Source organism: Pelophylax lessonae, assembly GCF_965119305.1.
Source record: "Pelophylax lessonae genome assembly, chromosome: 12".
Classification (NCBI taxonomy): Eukaryota; Metazoa; Chordata; class Amphibia; order Anura; family Ranidae; genus Pelophylax; species Pelophylax lessonae.
The window spans coordinates 58,408,355-58,422,314 of NC_138779.1; the positions used below are offsets into that span (position 1 = coordinate 58,408,355).

The 13,960-nt window shown below is 44.3% G+C and overlaps 1 protein-coding gene across 1 annotated transcript in view; it reads left to right on the forward strand.

Annotated features, from left to right (window-relative positions):
* MTHFR (methylenetetrahydrofolate reductase) overlaps positions 1-590 on the forward strand; it is a 58,242-nt gene extending 57,652 nt beyond the window's left edge. The window contains exon 12 of the mRNA XM_082274150.1: positions 122-590. Within this exon, the coding sequence (XP_082130276.1) occupies positions 122-319 (198 nt within the window). The 3' untranslated portion in view covers positions 320-590. The remainder of the gene's footprint in view (positions 1-121) is intronic.
* Positions 591-13,960: the final 13,370 nt, after the last annotated feature.

The following is a 13,960-nucleotide window of genomic DNA, read 5'->3' on the forward strand; positions in this document are numbered from 1 at the left end:
GTAAAAATGCCTCCCATATTTATGACTGTATATGTAGCCTGGCTACCTTTTTTTATAGTATATAAAATAGAGCTTAAATCCTAATTTAGCTCAAGTATCTGATGAAACCTTTCTTGCACAGGATGAAGCCTTTGCCTTGTGGATCGAGCAATGGGCAAAGCTCTATGAGGAGGAATCACCATCTCGAATGATTATCCAGTACATTCATGATAACTACTTCCTGGTTAACCTGGTGGACAATGACTTTCCCTTGGAGAACTGCCTGTGGCAAGTGATAGAGGACACATTTCAAGAACATGACCACCCAACAGAACAATGATGCTGAGAATCATGTAGCTGCCACTACTACCTCGTGGTACATGGAGCAGGCCCCTGCTATTGGTAGGGATGCCCAGCCCTGTTCCTCACCTATCTAAGAAAAAGGTCTGGTTACTTTAAGTAACTACCCTGTGATTTTATGATATGGTCCGTCCAACAGGATTCCACCTGGTCTTAGGATACAAAGCCCCATATGCAATGCACCATGTACCCACACCTGAATCATAGGAACTGAGCAACAAATCATGTTATTGGTTGACTACTCCTCCAACAAACCTCTTTCCCAGCTTTTACTGTGCGTTTTTTTTTTTTTTTTTTTGTGTGAACAAGATGGATTGGACAAGACTTCCCATCCAAGAGCCAAATTACTGATTCTTGTAAAGTAAACTTTGAGATGGCTCTTATTTTTTTTTTGGAGCCTTTGTTATTGCTGTTGTGTGGTCCATGCTCTAGAAGCCCAACAATAGATACAAAGCCTCCCATGCAATGTGCAATATAACTAAATCCTGCACCTTGGAAGAAAATAATACTAAAGGTTGACTTCAATGAAATGTCAAAGTTAAACCACAGTCCAGAAGGTGATTTCTTAAACCTTTTTATTACAAAGGTGAATGTAAAGAGGACTGCTTGAAAGAGCCAGATATGTGGCCAAAGGTTTATGGATACTTGACCCTCGCACCTATATTAGCTTGTTGGACATCTGATTTTAAAACCACGGGCATTATGTGGTGATAACAGCCACCACTCTTCTGGGAAGGCTTCCCACAGGATCTTGGAGTGTGTCTGTGGGATTTGTGTGGTCAGTTTGAATGAGAAGACCTGGCTTGGAATCAGTGTTCTAAATGATCCCCACTGTGTTCAGTAGTGTTGAGGTCAGGGTTCTGTGAAGGTCATTAGAGTTCCTCCACACCAAACTGGTCAATCCATGTCTATATGGGGCTGGATTTGTACACGGGCACAAGTCATACTGCAACAGCAAAGGGTCTTCCCTAAACTGTTACACAATATCTTTGTATGATGTAGAATTATTCATACCCCTTCCCTTGAAACATCTGAACTCAATCACTTGGAAGGGTGTCCACATACTTTTGGCCATATATATTTTGTTCCAAGTTTCAAACAGTTCATTTTTTCCCTCCTTGCTGTTTTCATACAGCCAGTGTTGTGTGTGTGTTTTTTTTTTTTTTTTTAAATAGGATGCCTTTCTGGTTTTAGGAAACCAACTCTAATACAAATACAGTGCAATATTTAACACATTTCTACATAAAGAAACTGCTCTATGGACTACATTAACTATCTTCTCACAATACACTACAAGTATATATTTCAGAACCATTTTCTGATCTGTTTTTATAAATATATTAGACTGTGAACAAGTTAACTTGTTCAACTCTGTTTCAAGAAATAGACTACTACTAGTGCTTAACCAGCTCCTGTTTTATAGCCAAAAAAATATTACAGCTGCTAGTTTGTTGTCTTGAACTGTTTTACTTCTTGTCATTACTGGCACAAAGGTGTGTCTGACAACCCAGACTGGCATACATAAAGATATTGGGGTTGATTTACTAAAACTGGAGAGTGTAAAATCTGGTGCGGCTGTGCATATTGTCATGGAATGCACGCCTGCGTTGACTAGCTAACCAGGGTGTGAACCATGATTTGGGTAGAGGGGAATGAGAGCCCTAAGCCCCGTACACACGTAGCGATTGTCGGCCGTAAATATTCAGCCACCGACCGATTGTCGGCTTGTTAGTATGATGCTTCCGACAACCGACTGCGACTTTTTGGCCAAACAGAATCTGGTGTGCAGGCTATAAAATTTCTGTTGGCCAACACCAGAACGGCCGATTGTTCGCCAGTCAGTACAGAATTCGGCTGACAAACAGCAGATGAGCAAGACTGAGCATGCTCAGAGAAGAAAAAACACACGGAAAGTTAACCATCACATGACATCACTTCTGCAGTCGGCTGTTGTTGGCCGACAAAATTCGCGTGCAGTCTTTAGCACTTTTCAGCCGACCGGACAGCACCGGACAAAAGACGGCCGATCGTTCGGCCGACATTCGGTACGTGTGTACGGGCCTTTATTCTAAGGATGTAAAGAGTGGCTACAATACACTTTCACAGCCTGCTCTACTTCTGGCTACCATTAGAGGGAGACTCCACTCTAATCTAGCTGGCTAACCACATCCTGGCACATGGAATCTTGCATACAGTATGGTGCACTCTAAGGGTTGGGGAGCTGTCTAGCAATTCGTACACACGTCTAGGATTCCTCCAGCTAACTTATGAGCTAGGACCCTGGTGTTATTCCCAATGTCCACACACAACAAACTGTATCTTGCCACACCACCCAACAGCTTGGCTGCAGACTGGTCCGTGCTAGGCAACCACACACTGATCTGTCTGGCTTGTTTACAGTCTGCCAAAACAGTGCAATTGCATACAGATTGGCAATGATTTCAAACCGAACACATAGACACTACAATCCAACAATTTCTCCAGGGATATGAGTTCTACCTTAGTACTCAGAAGTCACTTATTAATTTAATATCCTGTAAATGGGCAGTGCATAAAATATATACAAAGAAACAAGAATTACAATAAAGACTTACACCATTGGCTATTCGCTAGGAAAATAAAAAAGGGATAAAAACAGAAATAAACTTTACCAAAGTATATTCTTTGACAGAAGCATGTTAAAAACGTCTGTAATTCTCCAGTCAGAGGGACTGGGTTCATAGGAATTGCCTCATCCTAATCCCATGCTCCTCAATATATTGGACTATGGATGTGGACTGGATTTTAGACCTTGGGCTATTGACTCTGCGGGCGTTCCAGTCCCAGGCCACAGGACGGTTTGTGTTCTGAGGTGACCAGGATCCAATGGGCCCTGACTGGTTTCGATGGCTCGGTCAAGGATAGGTTTTCTGACACCCAGCGTGCCTGGCTGCCCCAATCAGGCGCCATATAGTGGTGTTTCTCCAGGATTCTACATACGCTACAGATTTATATGTAGATGTAGGCTGACCTGTGTAGGATCAAAAGGCACTTTCATCTCTCTGCAACTAATATTTTAGTTTTTATGATAAAATATATTCCTGAGATCTGTTGATATAAAATTAAAGCGGTCAGACATTTTGGGGCTTCTCACTGCCCCCCTGATGATTCTTGTAGCCAAAATGACTAGGAGCTTCTTTGAGGCTCAGGAAGGTGAGAAATCTGGGTGTACTGCGATGGGATAATTTATTGGCATCTAGGTGTCAGCTCTAGCCTAGAAGCTTGTTTTGTCCTTTTTAAATGCTAATTGGTGAACATATGTCTACTAGTGATTAAGGGAATATTGTATCTCTAATAACACACAAACTATATCTACAGTTACATTACTTCTACAGACCACATCACCTTCCACGTATTGGAAAAACAATCCTACTCTTACATTTTTGTTACATCTACAGACAGATTTATCAAAGCTTAATTGAACAAGCTGAAGTTTGAAGATGATTGGCTGCCATGCACAGCTGCACCAAATTTTGCACTCTCCAGTTTTAGTAAATCAAACTCGTTGGTTCTACAGATTATTCACTGACTACAGTTGCACACATACTGGGATATGATCCTTCATGCATGCAGATGCAAATAGGCTGCTCTTCCACTATATTTTTTTTTTTTCTCTTAAAATCCAGCAGGTTTCATTGCAGGAAGTGCAAACCTCGACTGGTGCATTGTTCAGTGCCAGACTCTCATACTCCTTCAACATGTTTCTCCCCAATAAGGGCTTAGTCGTGTGTGTGTGTGTGTGTGTGTGTGTGTGTGTGTGTGTCTATGAATGAATCTCCCCACCTTCCTCCAGTACTTCATCTTTATGACTTAACCTGTTTTAAGGAGTAGGATAAGGTCTGACACTGATTGTGCCAAAGTCTGGCTTTGTGCGTTTACACCCGCAATATCTCTTGTTGGATTTTAAGAAAAAAACCTACGGGAAGGGCACCCTGTTTTTAACTCCCACATTGAGCTGACTGTATTCTGAACTGAACTCTGGATTTGTCCACCTTACTAACTATACTTCGAAATGTATAAAATAAAAAATAGTGTAAAGATCTTAAATAACACAACTTTATAATGGGCCGTGCCAGAGGGGCAATCAGGAAGCGCTCCTTTTATATGAACTGGGAGTGTTATTCAGTGATGTTACTACATAGCCCTGTGCTCCTCATAGCTGCTTTTAGTTTGTTTGGAGAAAAACCAGATCGTCCTTTACACAGGCCGATCTTAAAACCTATGTTTAGCTAAATTCAAAAACAAAAAAAATCAGCATAACTTACAATTAGTAGGCTGTGTCCCTTGTGCTGAATCTTCCTCTGCCTTGCAATACACCCTTCCCGTGTAATTTTCCAGTGTGACGGGGGTTGATACAACTAAGGGACTGGCAGGAACGCAACTATGCCCACCTTTTTCCTGCCAGATCTACCATTCATAGAAGCTGTACTACAGCTTCTATAAATGGCACAAGATCCCTGAATGGGGGGACATGGTATTGATTTCTAGCTCTGCCCCCTCCATTCATAGCGATATGATATGATTCACATCATACTAGCTGTAAGTTACATCTCTTGTACTGATTTTTTATTTTAGCTAAACTTTAAGGCTGGTGTAGGAGGGTATTTTCCTGTGCTGAAGCGCACATCAAACACAGGCCAGCAGAGTCCCACTTGCTCCTATGGTGCAGTGTAGATGGCAGATCTGAGGTTGTGTTTGACCAGATTTACGTTTCTCTGTAAGCTGCAGGTCCTGGTGATGGATTTGTTTTGCTGGCAAAGCACGCTGACTGTGGCTTTTTGCTGTGTTTGCATAGTTTTTAGTAGCTCTGTGTTCACATGCAAAACATTTAACATCTCCCATCTGCACAAGACCTTACACTGTTAAACTGTATGATCTTTACATTTTATAAGCTGATTTTTCTGAAGGGAATATGTCTATTGAAATACTGTATATTTTTTAAGATGTGTAAAATGATTTACAGTGGGAAAAAAATACATCTTTTGTGAGATTTGATTGTGTGCTCATTTTTTGTTTCTATTACTTCATTTGTAATTTGAGTTTTTGTGGAAAATCCAATTACTATAGGATACATTTGCTAAAGCATTGTGTATTATAAACCATTTCCATGTTTGGTTTTTTTCTTTTATTTCATTTGTTGGGACTCCATGCTTGTAGTCTCCACCAGGTGGAGGTGAGAGTAGAGCACAATCAAGAGACAGCATTCACCCTACAACATAAATGCCTTTAAAAGAGACTGTCATCTCAAGATTACCAGATAATATTTATCAAAGCTGCAAATTTGGAAAAAAAAAAGAATTTTCTTTCGTTCATTGACGGACACAGCTCCTGATTCTTCTTAACCATTGGGTTAAGCCGCCCCCTTCAGAAGTAGGACACTAGGCAGGAAAAAAAAAACTTGACTACCCTTATGGGGCAGTTCCAGGAGGTATACTCCCACTTCCTGCTATAGGTACTTTTTTTTCTGCCTAGTCAGGAATAAGGACCTAGCAATTTTTTCTTTTGACAAGTTTTATTGTGTTTTAGCAAAGAGGGAACATATATCAAATACAAACATCAAAAATAAGTACAACAGGTCATAAAAAAAAAGTGTGGTTAATAACAAGATATCACAGGTATGGTTATAAGAGAAACAGTTAAACTGATAGGGATGGCGTCTCGCCCCTAAATATTTGTATTATTTTGTATCCTGGCAATTTTTTCATTGTAAATGGAATTTTTTTTCCCTCTTTTTATTATTTTGTTCCTGTGAGAACTACAGTCAAGTGCAGGACTGGGCGACAAACAGGATAAAATAGATCCTGCAGGTTCCCCCAGTCCAGCACAACTCTGCACTAGGTTGGCTACGACACAGCCCCACTGGACAGGGGCTGGCCTGCAAGTTAAATGTCTCACGAGTACGCTTACGAACTGGCTTTAGCCTGAGTCGCAGCATTTCCTCCTGGCCGACAGCACCCATATTCAGTGTCCTGTCCAGAGTGGTGCCTACCTTGTTCCTGGTGTGGTAAGTCGCTGTCCCGCCCCACTACCCCTGGAGGGTTTTGGGGTGAACCTGGGCCTCTCCCTGGGATGGAAAAATAACTAAAACAGAATGGACTTTAAAAGGCACAGAAAAAAATAATTACAAACATTTTCCTTATTATAAAGTATACCAGACTTTACAATATATACAAAAATTCATAACAATGTTAAAATTAGGGATAGACCGATTTATCTGTGCCGATATGCACTTTCCCCGATATATATATTGGTATCAGCCCCAGAACTGGCCGATATTTTTGTGACATCATTCTACCTTCTTAGGCCGCCTCCCTCGCCTTGGACAGCCTCATCTGGAGTCGAGACTCACAGCCATACACCCACCCACAGACAGGGTGCCAGCCAGCCACCCACCCACAGACAGGGTGCCTGCCAGCCACCCACCCACAGACAGGGTGCCAGCCAGCTGCTAACCCACAGACAGGGTGCCTGCCAGCCACCCACCCACAGACAGGGTGCCTGCCACCCACCCACCGACAGGGTGCCAGCCAGCAACCCACCCACCACAGGGTGCCAGCTATTAAGCATTAAACAAAAATTAACATGTTCAGTACCAGATTTGTGTCAAAAATTCTTTTATTTTTCAAAACTTGAAATGTACAAAATATCGGCCAATACATTGTGACCAAAATATCGGTATCGGCCCGGTAAAAACCATATCGGTCTATATCCCTAGTTAAAATCAAACACACATAGATTATTAAAATACAATTACCTTACCCATACCATAGGTGTCTATCCCATAGGGAGGGGGAGAAAATCGTCCCCACACTAAACACTGCAAGTTTGGTGCCAAAACTGGTCGTGCAAGGGTCAAAGCCAGGTGGCCCCTTTGTGGACCCTTGTCCAGCATCCCCTTTGCGGGTTCGCAGTCAGCAGGCTCCCCGGATTGTTATTTTTGTGGTGAGCTCAGTATATAGCGACCCTACTGGGTCTTCGTCCACGCACCTGAGTGCTTAGATAGTGCAGATGATTGTGTCAGTGCATGAAACTTTTAAAATGGAGATTGTGGCTGACGCCGCGTCGGAAGCACTGGTCCCTTTTGCCACCCACAGGCCCTCCAAAGCTCCAAGAGCGTTCATCTTTTGGCTTGTCTTGACAACATTGTCACAAAACAGTGGGGTTGTCCAAAACACAGTGGTTGCTAGGCGTTTGCTTGCGGTATCCTTATAAGGATTTACTGCGTAAAAGGGGGACGGTCCCACCTGTAGTGGACTAGCCGGTTTCCAGGTCAAATTGAGTTACCTCCATCCCGGTTGAGGAGTCCCCGACCTTTACAGGTCCAACTAATAAGAGGGGGATGCTCTGGCCCGCCCTATGTGTGGTGGCTGGTTCGGCAATTAGGCTGGTAATTACTATTGCCCTGGTGACACAAACTCTGACTGAGTGGGCTAAGCTTTTACGCCAAGACCTGAAGGGAGAATAACTTCCCCCTGTCTTTGCGGAGCGGGCAGACCGCTTGGTTCAGGGGCTACAGTTTGTCTGTGATGCCTCTTTGGATGCGGCTCCTTTGATTTCTAGGCTGTCTATATCAGCAGTGGTCCTTCGGCGTATTGTCTGGCTGAAATGCTGGTCTGTGGGCGACTTCTATGAAGGGCTTATCTGATCTCGCTCTTGTAGGGGGATCGCCTGTTTGGAGCTTCCTTGGATGACATCGTTAAGGGTCTCGCGGGGGGGGGGGGTACTCGGCTCCCGCAGGCTACCATGGGCAAGGAGCCCCGTCGTAGATGTGGGCCATTCTCCTCAGCTCCTAAGCAGTCTCTTCATCTCTCAGGATCTTAAGACAAGGGATCAAAAGTCAGGGCCTCCACCGGAGGTTCCAAGAGAACCTGGTCTGGAAAGCCACGAGCGGATTTTTCCAGACCTGCCTCTGCATGAAACCACGCCCTCACGCGTATCTAGGGTGGGGGGGGGGTCGTCTTGGCCGGTTTTAAGATCCATAGACCTCCCTGGTACAGGACAAGTGGGTCTACAAAGTTATCCGGTCAGGCTACGAAATGGAGTTCAGTCTTGTCCTCTGGAAAGTTTTTTTTTTTTTTTTTCCCCCTTCCAACCTGCACTTGTCTCTAGATTTCTTAATGGGTCTCTTTGGGGCAGTGCAAGACTAGTTACTTCAAGGAGTGATTGTTCCAATTTCTGAACATTTTCAAGATTTTTATTTATTTTATTTTTTTACTCCAACCTCTTTACAGTCCCCAGGAAGGAAGGCAAGGTACGTCCTATTCTGGACCTCAAGGCCCTAAGCTGCTTTGGGCGAGTACAGAAGTTCATTCACATGGCAGTGGCGTCCCTACATCAGGGGGATTTATTTTCGCTTCTATCAACATCAAGGACACCTTCCTGCACATTCTAATATGTGCTGGTCACCAGCGCTTCCTCTGTTTTGACATGGAGCTTTATCAGTCTGTGGCGCTGACCTTTTGGTGTAGGCCCCGGTGCTGGCATTGTTTGAGTCAGTGGGGGATCACGGTAATGGGGTACCAGGATGAGCCTCTTCTGCGAGCCGAGTCTCTGACTGCTCTGATGGACCACTGGAAATTGCTCTGCGAACTCTGAGGGAGTTCGGTTGGATCCTGAACATTCAGGAGTATGCTTTGGTTCTGTCCACAAAAAGTGGACTGTGTCTGACTGCCTCAGCCAGAGTGTTTCTTCCTCAGGAAAAACTCCAGACATTGCAGGAGGTAATTCAGCTTCTGTTCAACAGACTGTCATCCCTCCAGGCTTGCATGCACGTGCTGGGCCTAATAGTGTCCACCCTCCAGGCGGTCTGTTTGCACAGTTCCACACAAGATCTCTGCTAAAGAGCTTCTGGTGAAATGGATCAAAGATCCACAGTCTCTAGAGATGGCTTCGCTCTCTGGCACGTCCACAGGGAAAATCCTTCTCCCCCTGTACTGAACGGTTGTCTCCACAGACGCCAGCTTGTCCGGATGGGGAGGCGTCCTCAGCACAGACATGTTCAGGGGGGGTCTGGACTCTGGCAGAGCCCAGACTGCTGATTAGTGTACTGGACCTCCAAGTGATTATACTTTGTCTGGCTCATTGCGCAATCGTCTTCAGGGGTGTTCGGTATGAATTATTTCGGACAATGCCATGGTCTATGTCCATCACCAAGGGGGCACAAGAAGTGCCCTGGCGGCACGATAAGTGGCCGACATTCTAAGATGGGCTGACTGATTCGTTCCAGCCCTCTCAAACTTCTGCCAAGACTCCTGTGCAGGATTCAGACAGAAGGGGTTCCGGTCATTCTAGTGGCTCCAGACAGGCCTCGCCGGTCTTGGTATGCCGATCTGGTACCGGCTGGTCGCTGATGCTCCTTGGGGACTTACTCTCTGGGAAGATCTGCTGTCCCAAGGACCAATCATCCATCCTGCTTTACAGTCGCTATCTTTGACGGCTTGGCTGTTGAACGACAGGTGCCGAAGGATGGGGGTTTGTTTGAATCAGTGATTCCTACGCTGTTAAAAGCTAGGAAATCTGCCTCTAGGAAGATCTACCATCGTACGTGCAAGACGTACATTGTGTGGTGTGAGTCTCTTGGGGTTCATCCTTGCTCCATCTCGGTGGATCGAATCTTAACCTTTCTTCAATGGGGGGGGGTTGAACAGAAATTGGCCTTGCGTACCATCAGGGGCCAGGTATTGGGTTTTGTCAGTCTTTTTCCACTGACCTTTGGCCACACACTCCCTGGTGCGTACATTTTCTTCAGGGTGTCCAACATTTGGTTCCTTCAGTGTGGGCTCTGTGGCCGCTCTGGAATCTTAATGTGTTGCTTTCAGCTCTACTGAAGCCTCTCTTTGAAAATATTTGGGAGGTTTCCCTGCTTACGCTGCCCCAGAAGGTTACCTTCTTGGTGGCTATCACCTCTGCATGCAGGGTTTCAGAAATTATGACGTTATCTGGTTGTTCACCTTCTGGTGATTCACAAGGATAAGGTGGTGCTTTGCCTCTGTCTGTCATTCCTTCCCAAGGTGGTCTCTGACTGTCATTTGAATGAAGACATTGCTTTGCCTTCCCTGTGTCCCAGGCCTAAACATCTGAAGGAAATTGCCTTGCATGTCTTGGGTGTGTACCTGGCAGCTACGGAGTCTTTTAGGAAGTCAGACTCTCTATTTGTGCTCACGGACGGACCTCACAAAGGGTTGTCCGCTTCTTCTGCGGCCATTATCAGATGGTGGTTCAGGCCTATTGCATCTGGGGTCAGGTTCCTCCTTTCCCGGTTTAAGTGCACTCAACTAGGGCGCACTTAGTGCCTTCTGGGCTTTCCGTCATCAAGCTTCAGTGACGCAGGTTTGAAAGGCGGCAATCTGGTCGTCAGTGCACGTTTTTACAAAGTTTTTTGTAAAGTGGTTGTGTTGCCATCTGCGGATGTTTCTTTTGGCCGCAAGGTTTTTGCTAGCTGCTGTTTAGAGAACCTGGTCCACTTTGAGGGTGTATTTGTTTTTTTCAGGTGAGCTCCAATTGTTTATGGTTGAACTCCATGTTACCTGGTTGGCTATGGTTAGCCTTGTACATTTTTGTTTTCTGCTGTTTCCCACCCCTCATGTGTAACACTGCTTTGGGACATCCCTATGGTTAAGAAGGATTAGGAGCTATGTCCATCAATGAACAAAAGAGAAAAATAGGATTTCTGACTTAACGTGAAATCCATTTCTCTGATGTTCATTGATGGGCACAGCACCCGCCCCTCTGTGGATTTGTGTTTTTTTTTCTTCTGACACTGCTTGTAACAAAATGGAGTACCTATAACAGGAAGTGGGAGTATACCCCCTGGGACTGCCCCATAGGCGTAGTCAAGTTTTTTTTCCCTGCCTAGTGTCCTACTCCTGAAGGGGGCAGAATAACCCACTGGTTAAGAAGAATCAGGAGCTGTGTTTTTTTTTTTTTAATATGGTCATTGCATGATAATTATACAGGTACATAGGGATGTCCAAAAGCAGTCCTACAGGCCCACAGCAACCACAGTTTCTTAGAGCTGCCTGCGATGGAAACCAACATCAGATGAGTGTACACCTAGCAGAATGAAAGTATAGAAAGAGCATAAGGTGGCAGCCTTGAAAATAGAAGCCACAGATGTCTGATGCAGAATAGCCCAAGAAGAACTAACTGATCTGGTGCGGAGGAGGAGGAACCTTGCCCTTGAGGACATAAACCTGAAGGATGAGCAGCATGCTTGTTTCATTTAAAAAACAATCAAACAGTACTCGCATTTAATCATGCACTTACTCCAGTGCACTTGGGTGAAACATTTGACACTAGGGGTGCACAGCCCCTAGAGAAGCAGGCCGTTTCCTAGAGGGTCCTTCAGAAAACAACTGGAGAGTTGGACTGTCGAAAGGGAGCTGTAGCAGGGAGATAAACTCCAACAGTGTTTATGTACCACATCCAGGCAATGGTGGGAAATCTCATTAGGATGCTTAGGAGCAGGACAGAGAGAAGGTAGAACAAAATCCTGGTTAAGGTGAAGGGAAGAAATGAGGCCCTGGGCCTTAACACAACCTAGTTCTTGTGTACCACAGGAAATGGTTCTTTACAGGTTAAGGCTGCTAACTCAGAAACTTGCATTGCAGAAATGATGGCGACAAGAATGGCAACCTCTTGAGTAAGGACAGATAGAGGAATATTCCTGATTGGTTATCTTTGAAGAACCAGGTTGAGTTCCTACAGAGGAAAAGTGTAGATAAAGTTGAATTGATAGCATTGAGTCACTACAGCATCTACATGATCCCCAGAGCTGGAGCCAAGCCTGTTCTGCTTGTTGTTGAACCTGGAAGGCAGGAGGGTCCATATTTTGCCTATCAGCAACAGGGATCTTAAAACACCTTTTGGTGAAGATATTCTCCAGATGCCGATAACTGAGGAAGTCCACCTGGCATGTGTATGGCGGTCAGGGCTGGAACATGAAGTTCTGCCCGAGCCAGAATGAGATCTACTCTTTGAGCTGCAAGACTTTTGGTTCCTCCCTAAAGGTTGTAGTAAGCCAATCTGGGTTGGATCACCTTGCAAGGGAGGTCCAGCATTGAAGGGATAACCAAATCGATCTGAGTTTGAGAATGTGGGACAAGGCACAGAAAGTGATTCTGGCAAGGAAATCGGATGCTGGATGTTCCTTATCCAGGACATGAGGCGGCCCCTATTTGACCTCAACAAATTGTGAAATGCTTACAGGGTGCAGTGAGAAGCAATTTCAGTACAGAATTGGAGCCTGTAGAAAAACGCAAGTCTAAACAGAAGACTTGAGTTCAGCTTTAAGTAAAATAGAGAACCTATAAAGATTTAAATATAAAATGAGTTACAAACCTGAACAATTCAAAGCAGGTGGATGACATCTATGTCTGCTCAGTTTCTGCAGAGCGAACACGGACAGAGCGCGCTCTGCTCTATGGATGGCCGGGAGTAAACAGACTTGTTTAAACCTGACGGCCGTTGGATCAGCCTAAAAAGAAGATGACAGATTCCCTTCTGTTTTTTTTTTTTTTTTTTAAGGAACGGAATCAGACCCAGAGGTAGGCAGGTTTAAATGGACACAAGTCCATTTACCCCTGGCTGTCCATAGGGATACATGGACCATCCAATCAGGTCCACCTGAAACAATGACAGGTGGACCTGATAGGCCCCTTTCACACGAAAGGTCCCATCAGACTTGTATTGCAATGTTCGCGTAATGATGGATGGGTAAATTGAAAACAGTACCAGTAGAAGGACCGACACTCTGGATAGTTTCATTTGAGGGAGACCGCTTCGGGCAACAATAGTTTGCCTGATGGACTCCCTCTATGCTGAACAGCTTTGTGACGCTGAGGGCCGTCTCCCGCCCAGTCTCAGCGTAGGTGCTTTCACTTACTTTATTCACCTGCTCCTATATTTTCTTCTATCACTGTTACTTTCACAATTCAGTTTTTTAACTTGTGGGATTTGTTTTCTACCACTGGTGTCAGTTACTTCACCCTATTTATTTTTCACTTTCTGAAGATTTTCTTTGGTGTTCTAGGGGTGTCTTCCATGGGTACTTTTTAACACTTTTTATGCATGTTTTTCCATTGGTTATGGCTATTTCCTAGCTATACACTTTCACCTCATTTTCTGGTACCATCACTGGTTTCACTTTCTTCATATGGTTTGGGCTCCCTTTTTCCTTTACTAATTCATACTTACTAACCTTATATGTGGATCAATGGCTTGATTTATACATATATGCATATATATTTTTCGTACAGTGTCATGACAATTCTAAATCGAGCCCTTCAATACCTCTTCCCAATTTCTTCACCACACTATGGATCTTGTGCTTTGACTGTGTTTGTGGAGACTGCTCTCTCAGTTCCCATTTGGGACTCAATTCCGGGCGATCCCATTACCTGACTGACATTCGATATCATAAGTGTAAGTTCTTTTTCCTTACGCTAACAACATAAAACATTCTTTTATTTTTGATATCATACTACATTTGTATATATATTTTTTAGATGCTATGACCATGCCTGCTCCTGAAGAAGTGAATAATATTTCACGAAACGCGTCGAGCTTAAGAGGCAAACAATTT